Source organism: Phaenicophaeus curvirostris, chromosome 18 (assembly GCF_032191515.1).
Source record: "Phaenicophaeus curvirostris isolate KB17595 chromosome 18, BPBGC_Pcur_1.0, whole genome shotgun sequence".
Classification (NCBI taxonomy): domain Eukaryota; kingdom Metazoa; phylum Chordata; class Aves; order Cuculiformes; family Cuculidae; genus Phaenicophaeus; species Phaenicophaeus curvirostris.
The window spans coordinates 15,415,373-15,432,427 of record NC_091409.1 but is presented as its reverse complement, the minus strand read 5'-3'; the positions used below and the strand labels follow the sequence as shown (position 1 = coordinate 15,432,427).

General features: G+C 46.1%; 1 protein-coding gene across 5 annotated transcripts in view; it reads right to left on the bottom strand.

Annotated features, from left to right (window-relative positions):
• Positions 1–3,156: 3,156 nt before the first annotated feature.
• NCOA6 (nuclear receptor coactivator 6) overlaps positions 3,157–17,055 on the bottom strand; it is a 40,421-nt gene continuing 26,522 nt past the window's right edge. For 2 of the 5 annotated variants that reach the window (XM_069871703.1, XM_069871707.1), the window contains 6 exons: positions 16,700–16,821; positions 12,810–15,809; positions 10,823–10,891; positions 8,887–8,923; positions 6,723–6,871; positions 3,157–3,746 (listed from right to left, as the gene is read on the bottom strand). In XM_069871703.1, coding sequence (XP_069727804.1) covers positions 3,700–3,746; positions 6,723–6,871; positions 8,887–8,923; positions 10,823–10,891; positions 12,810–15,809; positions 16,700–16,821 — 3,424 coding nt within the window. In that variant the 3' untranslated portion in view covers positions 3,157–3,699. Of the gene's footprint in view, positions 3,747–6,722; positions 7,201–8,886; positions 8,924–10,822; positions 10,892–12,809; positions 15,810–16,699; positions 16,822–17,055 lie in introns of those variants that run through there. The other 3 variants (XM_069871704.1, XM_069871705.1, XM_069871706.1) reach the window with 3 other exon arrangements.

Sequence of the window (17,055 nt, the reverse complement as noted above, 5' to 3'; positions counted from 1 at the left end):
AACCAGATGAAAATACACGCGATGTGGTCTAAGGAGATTGTGGTCAATCCCTTCCCGCTGGGCAAGCACCTGTGGGCACGGCCGGGCCCAGCACCCTCCTCGCTGCACCGAGCAGGGCTCCGCTCGACAGCTCCACAGAGCCGCTGCCCAGGCGGCCGCTGCAAAGCTCATCAGTGGGCACCAGTAGAATCATAGAATAACCAGGTTGGAAGAGACCCACCGGATCATCGAGACCAACCATTCCCATCAATCACTAAATCATGCCCCTTAGCACCTCATCCACCCGTCCCTTAAACCCCTCCAGGGATGGTGACTCAACCCCCTCCCTGGGCAGCCTCTGCCAGTGCCCAATGACCCTTTCTGTGAAGAATTTTTTCCTAATGTCCAGCCTAAACCTCCCCTGGTGGAGCTTGAGGCCATTCCCTCTCGTCCTGTCCCCTGTCACTTGGGAGAAGAGCCCAGCACCCTCCTCTCTACAACCTCCTTTCAGGCAGTTGTAGAGAGCAATGAGGTCTCCCCTCAGCCTCCTCTTCTCCAGGCTAAACACCCCCAGCTCTCTCAGCCGTTCCTCATAAGGCCTGTTCTCCAGCCCCCTCACCAGCTTCGTTGCTCTTCTCTGGACTCTCTCCAGAGCCTCAACATCCTTCTTGTGGTGAGGGGCCCAGAACTGAACACAGGATTCGAGGAGCGGTCTCACCAGTGCCGAGTCCAGAGGGAGAATAACCTCCCTGGACCTGCTGGCCACGCCGTGTCTGATCCAAGCCAAGATGCCATTGGCCTTCTTGGCCACCTGGGCCACTGCTGGCTCATGTTCAGTCGCTGTCAACCAACACCCCCAGGTCCCTCTCCTCCATGCAGTTTCCAGCCAGACTTCTCCTAGTCTGTAGCTGCTCAGGGTTGTTGTGACCCAAGTGCAGGACCCGGCATTTGGCCTCGTTAAACCTCATCCCATTGGTCTCAGCCCATGGATCCAGCCTGTTCAGATCCCTTTGGAGCCTCCTGACCCTCCAGCAGATCCACACTTCCACCCAGCTTAGTGTCGTCCACCAACTTGCTAAGGGTGCAAGTAGAAGTGTCCCTGGCTCCCTACAAGGCTCCTTCAAGACACAGTATCTTGCATTTGTCCTTTTTCAAGGTCCATCTCCCCGGGAATGGTGACCCTGTCCTCAAGTTCTTCCCTTCCCTCAGTGTGGTGTTCTCAGCACCCCTGACTGCACCCCCATTGCTCCCCTTCTTTGCTGGCACATGGACCTTCCTGTGTTGTGAGCTTTGTTCAGCTCCTCATTCTCCAAACGCTCCCAACTGTCCCAGGCAGCAGTAGCAGGGGGGAGGCCACGCAGGGAGCGGGGGGACACCGGGATACACGCACTCTTGCCCCTCGCCTCACGGGCAGAAGGTGGTGGGCAGGACAACAACCAACCGCACCCCAACCCGGCCTCTCACCCCCCCTGACTTCCAGCAGCCTTGCCGGCCTCGGCCTCAGCTCCCACTGACACCGGGAGCTGGTTTTGTTAGCTGGCAACTAAAGCTGAAGGTTAAAGAAATGCAACATGGAGGAGGGAAGTAGTAAAGAATCCAGAAAGTGGCTCTGATCGGCTGCACTCGTGCACATGTGGGCACACAGACTGAGAGATCTGTATGGAAACGTGCACAGATGGATCCGGAGAAGGGAACAGAGCTGGGAAGGGTCTGGAGAACAGGAGTTGTAGGAGCGGCTGAGGGCCCGGGGGCTGTTTAGCCTGGAGAAGAGGAGGCTGAGGGGAGACCTCATCGCTCTCTGCAGCTCCTGGAAGGAGGTTGTGGGGAGGTGGGAGCTGGGCTCTGCTCCCAAGCAACAAGGGACAGTACGAGAGGAAACATCATCAAGTTGTGCCAGGGGAGGTTTAAGTTGGATATTAGGGAGAACTTCTTCACTGACAGAGTGTTGAAGCACTGGAACTGGCTGCCCAGGGCAGCACTGGAGTCCCCATCCCTCAGGGGGTTCAAAAACCACGTGGCCGTGGCACTTGGGGATAGAGCTCAGCAGGCACGGTGGGACTGGGCTGATGGTTGGACTGGAGGAGCTGAAAGATCTTTTCCAACCTTAATGACTCTGCTTCTATGTGTCTATGTTCTATAATCCCACATCTATAACCCTAAAGGAACCAATACTTTTTGTGGGCCCCCCATCACAACTCCCCAGTATGAAGTCTAGGCAATTTCTGTCATTATAGAAGTTGACAATTTATATTAAATGCCAATTTATATTTAATCACCCTTTTGATATATAGAAATATATTGTTTAAATTCATAGAATATCAGAATGGTTTGAGTTGGAACGGACCTCAAAGCCTGTTCTAACCCCCTGCCATGGGCAGGGACACCTCCCACTGGATCCAGTTGCTCCAAGCCCCATCCAACCTGGCCTGGAACCCCTCCAGGGATGGGGCAGCCACCACTGCTCTGGGCAACCTGGGCCAGGGCCTCCCCACCCTCACAGCAAAAGATTTCTCCCAAAGATCTCATCTCAATCTCTCTTCCAGCTGAAAACTGTTCCTCCTCATCCTATCCCTGCACTCCCTGACCCAGAGCCCCTCCCCAGCTTTCCTGGAGCCACTTTCAGCACTGGAAGCTGCTCTAGGTTCTCCCCACAGCCTTCTCTTCTCCAGGCTGAACAACCCCAACTCTCTCAGCCTGTCCTTGTAATTCTGTAAGGAAAGAAAAAAGGTAGAAGTATTTGTCTGTGCACAAAGCAATAAGCTCTCTGAAAATGCTCACTTCTCGGTTTCTCACCACAAAAGCTCCCTGGACATAAAGCCACCCCATTCCCACGTGCATTCCTACCAGTACAGTCATCCAGAAAAAATATCATGTTAAATGGTTTGAAGACTGCCTGAATGATGGCACGCCATTTAACATGACATTTTCTCTGCTGTGTTTTTCTGCTGAGCAGCCTCTTTGTGGGCTGTGCTGTCTTCTGGGTCTCCACCCCACAGATCCATCACCCACATCCTAAGAGTGGCTCTGTGCTAGAAGACCCGCAGCACTTAATTCCTTTGTGGTTCAACAAATTCCTTCCTAAAGCTCCATATAAGGAGCTTGCAGGCCTGGAGCTTGAAATAATCCTTTCCATTTTCCTGTTTGGAATGATTGCTGTTAATAATAATACAATCCAAATTGTAGGACAATAACATTTATTGGGATTCCACATTGTACAAACCCTTAAATTCATTTTTTTTAAGTTTCACTGGTCCATTTCTACAACAAATACATCAGCTCTACTATATAATAAAATTATTTACATTTCCAAACGAGATGGGGTTTGTTAGAAACCCACTTACTGCTATTCACATACAGTACTTAAACAACAGCACAATACATTATTTTCATACCTAAAAATGACAACCCTGTATTCTAATTTATGAAAAGTGGAAACAAAGAAATTTACAGTTGTCTTCCCCTCCTGTTCCATTCCATACAAACGCATTAACCTCGTGCTGACCCTGGACTGCACCTTGTAAATCCAGGGAGTTTTAGAAGAACCCAGTTTTTATATCTATTTATCAGTTTTTTAGAAAAAAAAAATCATTTATTTGGAACAGTATAATATTAAAACGACTTTACTGTACAGAATTTTATTTAAAAAAGAAAAATCACAGCTCAAAATCGCTATTGGTAAATTCACACTCATTTACAAGTTTCATGTTTCCATGCAGTAATTTACTTGGATTTTCTTCTTTTTGACTGCATTGCACTGGCACTCGTTTCTGAAATCAAGAGAAGAAAGAAAGCATGGATAGGGAGTCGGTAAGCCATTCCCCAGGGGCGCACACATCGCCCTTTCATTTGTCCAAAACCGCACTAGAGTGGAAACCAGGATTTCCATAGAACCGGGACCGGCTCTTCCGAGCCCTAACCCCAAGGGACCCTCTGCCCCACAGCACAAAGCTCCCCTTCTGAGCAAGTTTAACATCTATGAACTCCTAATAGAACAGCCTTAAAACTCAGAGTCATCTGTTTTTAGCTGCTCTCTGCTTGGGCTCCCCCAGGCCACGACTGCTCGGCCACCCCTGAGGTGTCCATGGAAAAGCGGCACAGGCTCAGGCACAGACTGCGCCCAGCAGTCCCAACCACCACAGAGACAGTGTTATAAATTCCGTAGGAGGATATTTTGGAGCCTGCTGGCAAGCTAGAAATCTGGCTGTGTCTTTGGGAAGTCTGGAAGTAGAACCCAAATCCCTTCAGCGCGCATCCCCGTTCGCAGGCAGCCTGTGCAGAAGGGCACACGACACTAAGCAGCGCTGCTCGGAGCAGCCAGGGCAGCGGATGACATCTTCAGTGCACTTACCAAGGCACTAAGTTTCTATTTCAAAACAAATCAAAAAGTAAGGACCAGGTGTATCTGCAGCTTTAGCTTTCTTAAAATGTGATGTTAAATGTTGCAATGGATCTTTGGCTCTTTACAAAGTTTTCCAAATGAGCTGTGTGTATTTTAAAAGTCAAAAGGCAAAGAACATCAAAGATGTCTAAACCCAGAAAAGTGATGGCACAACTCCATGCTGTTAATGTTGTAATAAAAACCAACATTTCAAAATTTAACAAACTTGCAGCTACAGTAAATGCTGAAGCAGCCCTTGCTCGAGAGGTGCTTCAAAAAGTGAAGATACCAGAACAGCACCAGTTTGCTGAAGTTGAACATCTTAGCAGGCACCACTTTCGGTTGCCCACCACAGCTCCCTCCAAGCAGGATTTTATTCTTAAGGAGCTCAGCCAGCAGCAGTGTTAGCTGCAGCCATCCCCACTGCTGCTGAAGTCTCTGTGTTTGGGAAAGGAATGTGGCAGCGTTCACTAGTGGTCAGGACTTGTCCCAGTCCTTCGTGATCACCACCAGCATCTTCCTCACCTGCTTCTGCCCCACCATGCACAGGGAAGTGTGCCCTGTACATACGGATGAGGCTGACTTTCCCTGTGTCCTCTTCTCTCCTGATGCTTAGCAAGGGAATTCCTACATGAAATGACTTAAGTCTACTTCTCTCTCCCTGCTATATTTAATTTTTTCCCAATTGCCACTTCTATAATGGCTTCGATCAGCCTCTATCTCAGAAGAGAACTCTTCTCCCAGCCCCATGTTCGCTCTAATATGGATTAGCAAGTTTCTCAGGACTCGGATAACATAACTGTAGATATCTGGGAGGAGACCAGAAGCACACAAAACAGATGAGCTTCCTTAAACTATGATTCACTCATAAAAAAGTGGAACAGAGTAGGCACAAGTGGCAAACCTCATTTCTCCCTCAATCATCCTCCAGCCTGGCCTCTTCCCCAACAGCCTTGTTTTGCTCATGCTCTCTACTCTGTGGCAGGAGGCAGCTGCTCCCATGGAGATAAGGGAATCACAGCCCAGGCTGCTGCATAGTATGATGGACCTTTGTTTTTAAGCAAAACCCTAAGGTACTGCGGCAGTTTCAGGTGCGTTGTTTTAAAAACAATGGGTTTACAGAGTTGAAAGAGTAATACAGCCGGTACAAACCCCTAAGTGAGCTCTGGTATTGTTTAAATTCAATGTTCTTTCCTGTTCCCACATCTTCAGACTTTGATGTGCCACTGGTTGTCATCTTTAGGTTTATTCATTACAGTGGGGGTAGTCACAGGTTTCAGATCCCCTCATATCACCAAATCGATTTTACATTGGCTTCACAATTTTCCATGAATGATAGTTTATTTTCACAATACAGACTTAGATCCTTCTGCACAATCCTGCCACGAGAATTAAACTTAATTAAATTCAGCAGCCACCAAGTGCAGAACATACAGATCCCTCTGCGTAATCTTTGAGAGCCATTGCACGATTACACATGGCTTGAAGTCTTCTCTGAAACTCTGAACGCAAATATTCTTACCATTAAACTTTAGTATCTTCAGTATGGAAAATGGTTGCTGAATTCAACTTGACTTCCTTTTATAATGATTTTATTATAATATAAATTAATACCTCTTTGTTCTGGATGTAATCTTTAAAATACTGGTGGAATGTTGCCTCATGATGGTCTCTCTCTACCCTCTCGTCCATCAGAATTTTCCTGACACTTAAACATATGGAGCTGACACAGTTACTGTAGAAATGCAGAGCGGCACCATGGGCTGTGCATTCTGTGAGCTACTGCAGCTTTGTTAGAGACTGCAGCCTGTGTAGAAAAAAGCACGTCAGCAACTGCTAATGCCGTGGGTTAACAGTGGTAATTCCTCGGACAGAGCAGCCAAGGCTCTGTGCGCTGGCACTGCCCGATGCTCCCAGCTGCCACCCCGGCGGTCCTGAGCACACCTGAACCACAGCATTTGCTTTCGTAAGGGCTGGCCATGCACTCGGGCAGACATAAGCAATTGTGTTTGGTCTTTCAGGCTTGAGGAAACAAAAAAGTCACTTCTTGACTTGAGTACAGTCCTTTTAATGGAAACACATTTCTGCCAAGAGAATTCAGCTTCCCCAGGCGAGCTGGCCGAGGGCTACGCTGGTGAGTGCTAGAGAAAACCAGTTCCATGAACTTAACAACGGGAAACGCAAACAAGGTTACTGCCAGTACAGATGTCGGTAAGTACTTCAACACCAACCTGCGTCTAAATCTAAAAGCACACAACATTTACAGGCCGTAAACCATCGTTAGGACCCAGTTACGGAAAGGGTTATGACTGGGAAGCTCGTTACTTCCTGCCCTCTCCAGAGAAAGGACGGTGGTGCGTTTTACCTTTTGCAGTGCTGGATGCTGATGCCGGTCGGGAGGATCTCTTGCGCTGCCCATTCTCTACAGTTTCCTGTGAAGTGGCAGAATCCTCTGTTCTTGAATTTCTTCTGTTTGGAGTTTTAGATTTTTCACAATTCTCTTTTGTCTCATTACTAATAAAGTGGGACAAAATATTTCTGATGAAGTGTAAGAAGGATAAGGTTTTTCTACGCAACTCAGACAAGCTGGAGGATGGACCGAGACAGGTACCAGTTCCGGACTATTAGCACTGAAGATATGAAATGCTAGAGATACCAGAAGCTTTATCAGATGAAGAGTGACCTGAGTAAGCCAGAGTATAGTCCATTTCTATTAAAAATTATCAGAGGATACAGAATTGAGAAGTCCTCAAAGAGAATATTTTCAACATTAGAAGACCAAGAAATTAGATGCATTATAAATTGTCTGCTCTGTTTTCCACAGGTGCCACCATTACTGAAGTCTAGGAAAAGCAAACAGGTTACATTAGAGACTGCTACGATACGGGAATACCGAGTTGAAATTGTAGATGAACATGAGGAGGAATTGTGAAATCTCCAGGATTTGTTTGCACTGAAAAGCCTCACTCCATTCATCCAAGTGAGTTCTTCACACATTAAAAAGCTTAAGGTATATTTAAAACGCCTTCAGGCTTTAAAGCTTGAAGTCAAAATCTTATTTTTTTTATAACAGAAAGCTTTTTCTGACATAAAAATAATTTTAGGTAGTGTGGAAATCAATGTTTCTTATCACCAAGACAATAAATGCTGTGCTGCATTGAGAAATTAAACTCCTCCTTCATTTTATCACTCTTAACCCTGCGAACTCATCCTGGGGTTTCGGCGTTGTCACCTCAATGCATTAATGCCAGACAGTTACTGAGGACTAACCGGCTTCTGAAGATTAAGCTGAACTTATGTCCTGTGAATTCAAAGGTAATTATTCATCAAGTAACTTATTCTGCTGATAATGCAAAAGGAGAAAGCAAACTCAATTCTTGCCCTCTGGGTGACATTTGCAAGGTTTCAAGACAGGCTGCCCTAACTGCCTGAAAACCCAGAGCGGCCCCAGGCATCAGAGGTCCACTACAGAGTTGCTGCTTCAGGAAAGTTCTACTTTGAGATGAGGAAACTACCACAAATACTCATAGCGTTAAGTAACAGATATCTGAAATCAAACACAGTTTGTCAGTGAAAGGAGAGACAAACCTTCCCAAGCAAGGAAACACACAGTAGAGGAGAATGTGGAAGCATGTGGATTTGTCTCAGATACAAAATAAATCATAGAATCATGGGATCTCCCCTCTTTTGAGCTGAAAACCATTCCCCCTCATCCTATCCTGGCACTCCCTGATCAAGAGTCCCTCCTCAGCTTTCCTGGAGCTCCTTTCAGTACTGCAAGCTGCTCTACGGTCTCCCCAGAGCCTTCTCTTCTCCAAGATAAACAACCCCAACTCTCCCAGCCTGTTCTCGGATGGGAGGTGCTCCAGCCCTCGGATCATCTTTATAGCCCAACAAAAACTTTACAAAGGTCTGTCACTACAGATGCCCAGACTGAGTTTAAGAGCCTGGTGGGATGAGAATCTAACAGAAACAGATCTTGGACACAATATTTTCTTCTGACAGAAGACACCAGTCTTAAATTTGACGTTTCAATTACTGAATCGATCAGGACAAGATGAAGTTTCTATCTGCCTTTCCTATCAGGTTTCAGCAAAGGGTCAACAAGCAAACATAGAGGAAATCTGGAGAAATAGGCAGAAGGACCAACTTCCAAAAGCCTTGCCTTCGGAAAACAATAATTTACTTGACAGCTAAGCTGCAGGCTTTTGAGGGTTTGTTTTGATTTAGTTTCAGAAAATATCAAAGAGTGGAACCACCAAGTCCCTTCAAGGACATGTAACACTCAGGCCTGAAGGGGTAAGAGGAAACATTGCTGTAATCATAAAGACAGACTTGGGAAAAATGTTCCCTTATATTCTGCATTTCAGCAGCATTTTGAAAGTAGCCCCATTTCTTAGCAGGACTGAAAGGGTATGGGCAAGAAAATGAAAAGCAGTAGCAGAAGTTGTGCAATCGAAGCAAAGAGAAAGAAACTTCCTCCCGTGAAAGCTACATCTACACTGGATCTACACAAACCATCTCCTTACCTTTGACCAGCCACTACCGGAGCATTTGTTTCAAGTTCTACAAGAGAAAGAGATAATTTTAGTCTGCTGTAGAAGTAAATACCTGCTGACAGGGCACAGCTAACTCACAGTTTTCTCATTATGCATTAGGTCTGAAAAATAAACTTCCCTTCTCTATTGTTTCTCTCCAAGCAAAGTAAGGAACTGCATCAAACCAGGTACCACACCAGCCCATGCTCTTTCAAATTCTGGTCTGCCTCATCCAAGACAGGCAATTTAAAGGGAAACTTGGAGAAGAAAACCACAGAGAAACTTCCTGACAAGGGTAACAGTCCTCTACCCTTCTTGATTTCCATTACAAACAGTTTATTACTTCTAAAACTTCAACAATTTATTCATTTTAAACCTTAAAAATATTGATCTTGATCTATTATTAAGGTAAAATCTTGCCTTGACTCAACCACCTCTCACAGCAGAGGAAGACAATTCTCTAAAGCCAGTTATGCTGCTACGGAATCGGGAAACATCTCCCTAAAGAGGATGTAAAGAGATGTCTGCCCCGTCTGCTGTCTCTCTCTCACAGTGATTTTATACACACAGAGCAGGTTTCCTTTTGAGCCTTCACCCCAACAGACATATCTCCCTTTCATCACATACCAATTCTAATCCTTTTACTGCCCAGTTTTTAATTTTCCCCATACCCACCAGATCATTTGTGGATATAGAACATCGGTACCCAAACATAGCACCTCTCCTGAGAAACTGCTGCTGGTTTTGGGATGCCCACTACAATGTGATTAACTCCATGTTTGTTTGTCACACTGTGTACTCCATCTCGCAGCCTTTGGGACAGACCCTGCAGCCTTTGGGACAGCGGGGCACCAAACCGTGGCTTTGCCTTACAGATCAGTTTAATACCCGAGGTTTGCTAGGGCATGCACAGGAAGGAAGAGTGTAAAAAAAATAAGAAAAGAGATACTGTCTGTCCCTTTCTGGCAAAACCCCCTTAAAACTCATACTGTTGGAACATCAGACTCCTCCGTAGAAGGATGCACAACACCATCTGGGAAAACAGACGTCCTGGCTACAAAAGAAAAATGGACTGAGCAACGTAGGAGTTCTTTCTCTTCCTACCACAAAACTGATCAGGGAGAACATTCAGTAGAACAATTTGACAGTGTCAGTGCCTCCCACCTGAGCAGGACTCCCTCATGTAGCCACAGCAGCACTGGGGCAGTGAGTTGATGTGAATGGACAGGGTGCAGGAACCCCTTTGCTTAACTGTAAGTTCAAATTCAGCCCAATTTCTACTTTCTGAAAGCTGTAGCTCTAATCATATTGGAGGTGGCAAACTGATGGAGATTGGCACTTCCATGCACATGCCCATGTCTGTCTGTTTTCCCTACTCATCTTGGAACTAACTTCTTTAAATCACCACAGAACTGATGGTGAAATACCACGACAACAGATGGCAACAGCAAAAAGTCACCTCCCAGGGCTCCTTCCTCAATCCTGCCAAGGGCTCATTACAAGCTGAACAGAAGAAAAGGGATCACAGCTCTCAAACTTACGCTCCCAGCATGGGTTTTGGAGATATTTTCAAAAGTGTCCCACATAAAAGAAAAAGCTGCTTGTCTTTAACTCGAACATGTCTCTTTGCAAACCCAGCCCCTCCAGCTTCTGACCAAGTAGCTACAAACTGCCCTGGGAATTTTCCATGTGTTTTACTTGCTGCCACACTGAATCTCCAAGAAAGCTTTGGAGATTTCTAAAGCACAGCACATATAACAAAGAATAGCAGTCCCAAGAGCACAAAGAGTGATAAAAAAATCAGCCCCAAACTACCAAGCATATTAGTGATCATTAAATATGAAATTTAATTATTTAAAACCCATTCTCAGTTACAAACATAAAGAATTTGGTTCCCCTGTGTTCTGTTTTTTGAAGTAAGATTTACCTGTTCTTTGAACAGTACTTTCTGGTGTTGCACCTGAACTTTTGTTCTGTATTAAATGTTGAGAGGGTGCTAGAATAAAAGCGAAGGGAAAAAGCATTATTTTCAGAGGGAGTCACAAGAATTTCCTGCTGTGATGGGGCTGCTCTCACAAAACGCCACATCTCTCAGCTCACGGCATTTACAGAAGCAATTTTTAACCTACCCTCTACCTTCCTCACCGCATATAGTGTCAGTGTGAAAAACAGCTTTGGCAGAACCAGCCCAAACACAGAATAAGTGAGGAAGTTAAGTATCATGAGCCAGATTTTTAAAGGTATCAGCTCTTCATCAGACTGTGAAATTAAAGAAAGCTTTAGAAATTAAAGAGTTTAGTGTCCCAGTTTAATGCTCCGCACAAGTTCTAGGGGAAAAAGAGCATCTTTGTTAATGAATCAATGCCCTCACTCTTCCAACTCAATTGTAAGACTCCAGATACCCTGCAGAAGCTCCTTTTGGCAATAAGATAATGTGACTTTGCATTTACTAGGCTGCCAAGTTAAAAAATAAGATGGAAAACCAATTCTTGCTGGGCTAATGCTTTCTAGTCTTCTCTGAGATGTGAACACAAAACCAGAAACTCAAACATTTGTTTTAATAAATAAGATCCACTTCCATTTTTCTCCTAACAAACCCAAATTCCCTCTGTGAAGTTTGAAGTAAACATTTCCTAGGGGCAGGCAGCTACAAGATACATCTTGAACAGCCACAGGGAGGTCAGGCTGAAGGTCTCAGCTCCACTGACTTTTTCTGGATCCTCTTTTCTGTCTAAATCCACGGTGTAAAGCACAGCAGCCAGCCAGACCACTCACTTGGAGAGGGAGGGTTTAGTTCCATGCCATTTTCAATAGATTAAAGATGGCATCAAGAAATAACAGCAATGTCCCAAGTATGTGACAATGCCTGTCTGTCAGATGCTCAAATTAAAACAGCAGAGGAAGAAATAGTTCAGAGGGGAAGGTATTTTATCTTTTTGAACTGGGTGCGATACACTTATAATTGCTTTTTCAGATATTTCTCTGAAATTAGCACTTTAATTTAAGGGGCCTTGGTGTTTTTTTACCTCCTGGAGGTTAATCGGCTGCTTCCCCGGAGGAATATGGTTACTCAAAGAGGGAACTACTACTGTAAGGATTAAGTAAAAATATCATAATTAAGACAACACATTGAAATAAGTTACAAAAAGTCACTGGCAAGACCGAGGCAGAACACCAGTACATCTAGAGTATGAAAGGCACCTTAAGAACTACAATCATGGAATGGTTTGGGCTGGAAGGGATCTCAAAGCCTATGCAGTTCCAATCCCCCCTCCATGGGCAGGGACATCTCCCACTGGATCCAGCTGCTCCAAGCCCCATCCAACCTGGCCTGGAACACCTCCAGGGATGGGGCAGCCACCAGTGCTCTGGGCAATCTGGGCCAGGGCCTCCCCACCCTCACAGGAAAACATTTCGTCCTAAGATCTCAACTCAATCTCCCCTCCTGCAGCTGAAAACCGTTCCCCCTTGTCCTTTCCCTGCACTCCCTGGATCCAGAGCCCCTCCCCAGCTTTCCTGGAGCCCCTTTCAGTGCTGGAAGCTGCTCTAAGGTCTCCACGCAGCCTTCTCTTCTCCAGGCTGAACGACCCCAACTTTCTCAGCCTGTCTTTTGTCTCAGCCTTACTCCTGTCACTACTGATACATCCACTTTTTCTTGTCGCTTCTAACAGTTATGTGGTCTCTCCTCTGTTATCCCATCGTATCTTCATGACAAATACCCCACTTAAGCAATAAACAGAAACTGAAATAAAACACCTGAAACCTGACTCTTAGTGAAATACAAGCCTGTGGACTGCTCAGAAACAAAGTAGTTGTCTGCCTTGCCCACAGTGTCAGTTTAAGGACAAAAGCACCCACGGAGTTCACAAAAGCAATCTCCTTGCTCCATCTCTGTGGGGCAGCACTGGACTTACCTGCACTCTGTGGCAGTTCCTGCTGAGCTCCTGCTTTTTCCTCCACTGCACCAGCCCCGGTTTGCTCAGCAGGCAAAGCACCGTGGGTACCACCGTTAGTGCTCAGCGCTGCTGGAGCAGGGTCTGGGGCTGCAGGAGGGGTGACAGCCGACAATGTGCTTGCGGGAGGAGTGCTTGTCGAGATGCCTGGAGACGTGGAGGCAGGAGCAGCAGCCGCAGTGCTGACACTCGAAATACCAGGCCCAGAAGTGCTCTGTTTTATAAGACTGGGTGCTGGTGGTGGCACAGTTTTATTATCGAGTTCTGCTGGTGATTGCTCTGCTCCCAAACTATTTGGAGCTGATGCTTCTAGTCCCTGGCTTTCTGCTTCGCCATCCAGAGCATACTGCTCTTCCCCTTTCTCAAGGGAGCCAGTGACCTTCTTGCACGCTTTAGTCAGCAAGAGTTGGCCAATCTTGTCCACTTTTCCCTTCCCCTTACTTGATGAGACAGGACTGCGTCTGTTCCCAGCCCCTGGGCTGCTTGTAAGAAGAGGTGAAACAACAGGACTCGACTGTGTTGCTGTGACGGAGCACTGGTCGGTCACCCCACCGCTTTGAGAAGAAGCCTCCTCAGGGCTGAACTCCTTGACCTGCTGGGCAGGAAGATGTGAAGAAGCACTGGAAGAAGTCGTAGAAGGAGAAGGCTGCTGAACAGGAGGTGCCAAGGGATTAAGAACCAGCGGCCTGCTGGTGGGGATACTGGAAACAGGGCTGCTGGATGAGGTGCTGGGAGGAGTGGGCCCAGAAGAGAACTTTATATTCTGTGGTAAATGCAAAGGACCAACGACAGCGACCGACTGAGGCATCAGACTGGAGCTAGAAGTCATCGGGGCTGTGGGAATTGTACTTGATTGAGAGCCCTTCATAACCTGAATTATTGAGGATGAGTTTATAAAAACGGGTGTGATGAACTGCGGACGGGTGTTAGACTGAGGTGCTGACTGTCCCTCAGAACCCACAACCTTGTTCCCCACATTGGGCATGGTGACAACAGTTGACACTAACGCAGGCTGCAAGTGAGACGGCAGCGACGCTGATGTATTAGCAGAGGATGTAATAGGGTTGGAAGTTACAAAAACTGTTATCTGGTTGGGGGGTAAGGAACCTGAAATGGAAGAGGAGCTGACAGGCCTCTGCATTGCTGGAGGAACACTCTGTGCAATGCTTGAGTTTGTTTCTCCCAGTTCTTGGTGCCCTGGATTTGAACATGGCTCATTAATTTGCGGCAAGCTAAGTGAATTAGATGGTTCTTTGCTCGAGGCAGAGTCTTGCAGTGGAGGAATGACAGCCACCTTCTTTAGCTCCTCACCAGTGCTGACTATTGGTGCCATTTCAAGCCCAGTCAGCCCAGGGGGCTTAATTGTGACATTAGGAGCTCCAGAATTATCAAGGAGTTGACTTAAAGAAGTTGATGCCTCCCTCATAGCTGGAGACACCATGGGTTTACTTTCCTCCAAGATTGAAAGCTTACTGGTGTCCAAGGCTTGCCCATCTTTTTTTGACTGTTCTTCTGGAACCAACATTTTTATTTCTGGAGTAGAGATCCCTTTTAGTTCAATATTGGGCTGGTCTTTGTTACCTTGGATGTTTTGTGCACTTTGAATCTCATTATCCTGTGGCACATTAAGGCTCTCCTTATGGTCTTCAGGAATGCCAGTCACAGCAGCTACAGAAACTGCAGGATTCTGATTACTTAGCATGTTGTTATTTTGGAAACTTGTAGTCACAGGTGTTGGCAAAGAAGAGGGACCAGCCATCATATTTCTTTGTAATTCCATGTTCTGCAAGAGAGGGGGATTCTGCTGAGTTGTCAACGATAGTTTAGCTGCTTTTGAATTCTGCCTGCCAGGGCTTGGTGTAGTTTTTCGACTGGATCCAGGACTGGACCTTCGACTGTTGCTTGGACTCGCTCTCTTTGTTCCTCCAGTGTTGGTTTGCTTTCCTGAATTAATGATCATGCCTTCCAATTTGTGTGACTGTGGAGCAGAAAAACTGGACTGATTGTTAATTGTGAGATTGGATGGGGCTTGTCCAATGGCCTTCAAAGTCGTGGGATTAAGACCCTGCTGATCAAATCCTCTGTTGAGATTAGGCCTAGGAGGTAAGGGAATATTGATCTGGGGAGGGAACAAGCCAGCTATAGAAGCATTGAGTCTCTCTGGAGACAGGCTAATTTCTGATGGTTCTGTGCTAGGCGGACGGTTATTTGGAGTCTGTGGATAGTACGGCCTTGGGCTTGCTCTGTTCGGGGTTTTAGGCCTTGACGTTTGGGATGGGGTGGCAACATTTGGAAAATGGTGAGTAAGAGTGCTAGGCAGAGCGTTAGACTGCTGCTGGGGACTAGCTCCTTGGGCAGCAGAAAGTGGGGATGGTCCAGGTTTGGGTCCCGTCATCATTAATTGGTTCTGCGAAACTACTAAATGAGACGTCAAATTATTCTGAGCTCCTGATGCTGGGGGGCCTTCAGCTCCACCTCCCTCTGGAAGGGAGGATACTGATGGGACCTCTCTGAGGGGTGAGCTGGAAGGATTCTGTACGTTATCTTGGTAAATCATTTTTCTTGCATTATTCCCCAGAGGAGGATTGCCCTGCAAGGAAATTCTTTGTTTATCAGGAGATGGAGGCACTGATCCAGGACCCTGGAGGTTCACCATCACTGGCAAGTTACCACTCTGCTGCACCGGCATGCGCTGAGCATCTGGATTCAGAGGCCCTCTAGGCGGGTGAACTCCCTGCGGAACGGGCAGCCTGACTGATTTGGGATCCTGCTGCATCATGAGCATCATCATCATCTGCTGCTGCTGCTGTGGTGTCTGTGCCGGCGCCTGGGCTTGCTGCGGTGGTGGCTGTGGCGGTGGCGGCTGCTGCTGCGGCTGCTGCTGCGGCTGCTGTGCATGCGTCATGAGTTGAGATGGCATCTGCTGAAGTGGTCTCTGTTCCATTGGCTGAGATGGATAACCTGAGATGACAAAATGATACATTCATTAAAACCAAACACAGATGAGAGAAAGCAGAACTTCCATAATGAGCAGAACAAAGAGAAAGTACAGCGAGGAGCCCATTTATCTTATGTGAGAACCACAAAAATGAAATAGGCTTTACAAATAAGGACAAAGATTTTACTCATTCTTCTAGATATTTCTACTTAACGTATGAATGACTTGCATGACACTGAATTGTAGAGATCTGTATATTGTTTCTGGTGCCAGCTGTTACTCCAGGTTCATGCTACCTGAAAAGTCTCTGCAGCTGTCCATGGCTTTGCTTTCACTTAAAATGCAGAGCTGGACTTCCACTAATTAATGCTCTTCAAAGAAGCCCACAGGGCACAGACTAGCTCATCTACAGATCTGATGTTTCCTTGGGTACAAAGCACAATCTGCCACGTGATACTTGGGCAAAAACGGTGCTAAGAACCACCTGTGGGGCTTAAAATATAAACTCCTTTGCAGACTTCGCATTTAATCCTCCCTACATGCAAAGGATAACACCAATTGCAAATTCTGTTTCTTAATTCTAGAAAATCAGCTGTCAGTTAATGTTCAATTTTTAAGGCCTGAGTCTGTGCTACAGCTAGAAACACAGAACTTTCTATCAGTTATGCTGTCGCTGAGTAACTCTGCAGTATTCCAGACGACACCTGCAGGGTGGTATGTGAGAACATGGCCACCTCTTCATTTTGAGCTAATTCAGAGAAAATAAACAATGGTACCAATTAGTTACTAGGAGGAAAAAAAGCTTTGGACTTGAATGTGGGATAACACAAATAAAACAGAACTGTCACAAAGATCGGATAAAAGATCTCCTATAATTAATACGTTCAGATAATAGACAGAAGAATTCTATTACCTGGTGGCCTGCTTGCAAAGTCTGAAAGTTTAGGGCCTGAATTATCTAAACTCATTCCTTGTTCTCCAGACATCGATGACTGATCACTCTCCTCCAGGCCAGCTGGCCGTGGTTCTGAAGAACTGGAAGAAAAATAACTGCAATTAAGATTCAGCCTTCACACCAGTGTTTGACTTCTGCTTCCATAACTAAATACTCAAGTAATTAATTCCTAGCACCAGCATCTCTTGTATAAGAGGACAAACTGGAACAAAGCCCAGGTCTGCTGGCAGCCTTAAATAATACCAAAAAGGAGACAAGTTGCCTGGTGCTCTAAATACTTCTGTCCTTCATTTTACTTTGAATCTGAGTTTTAT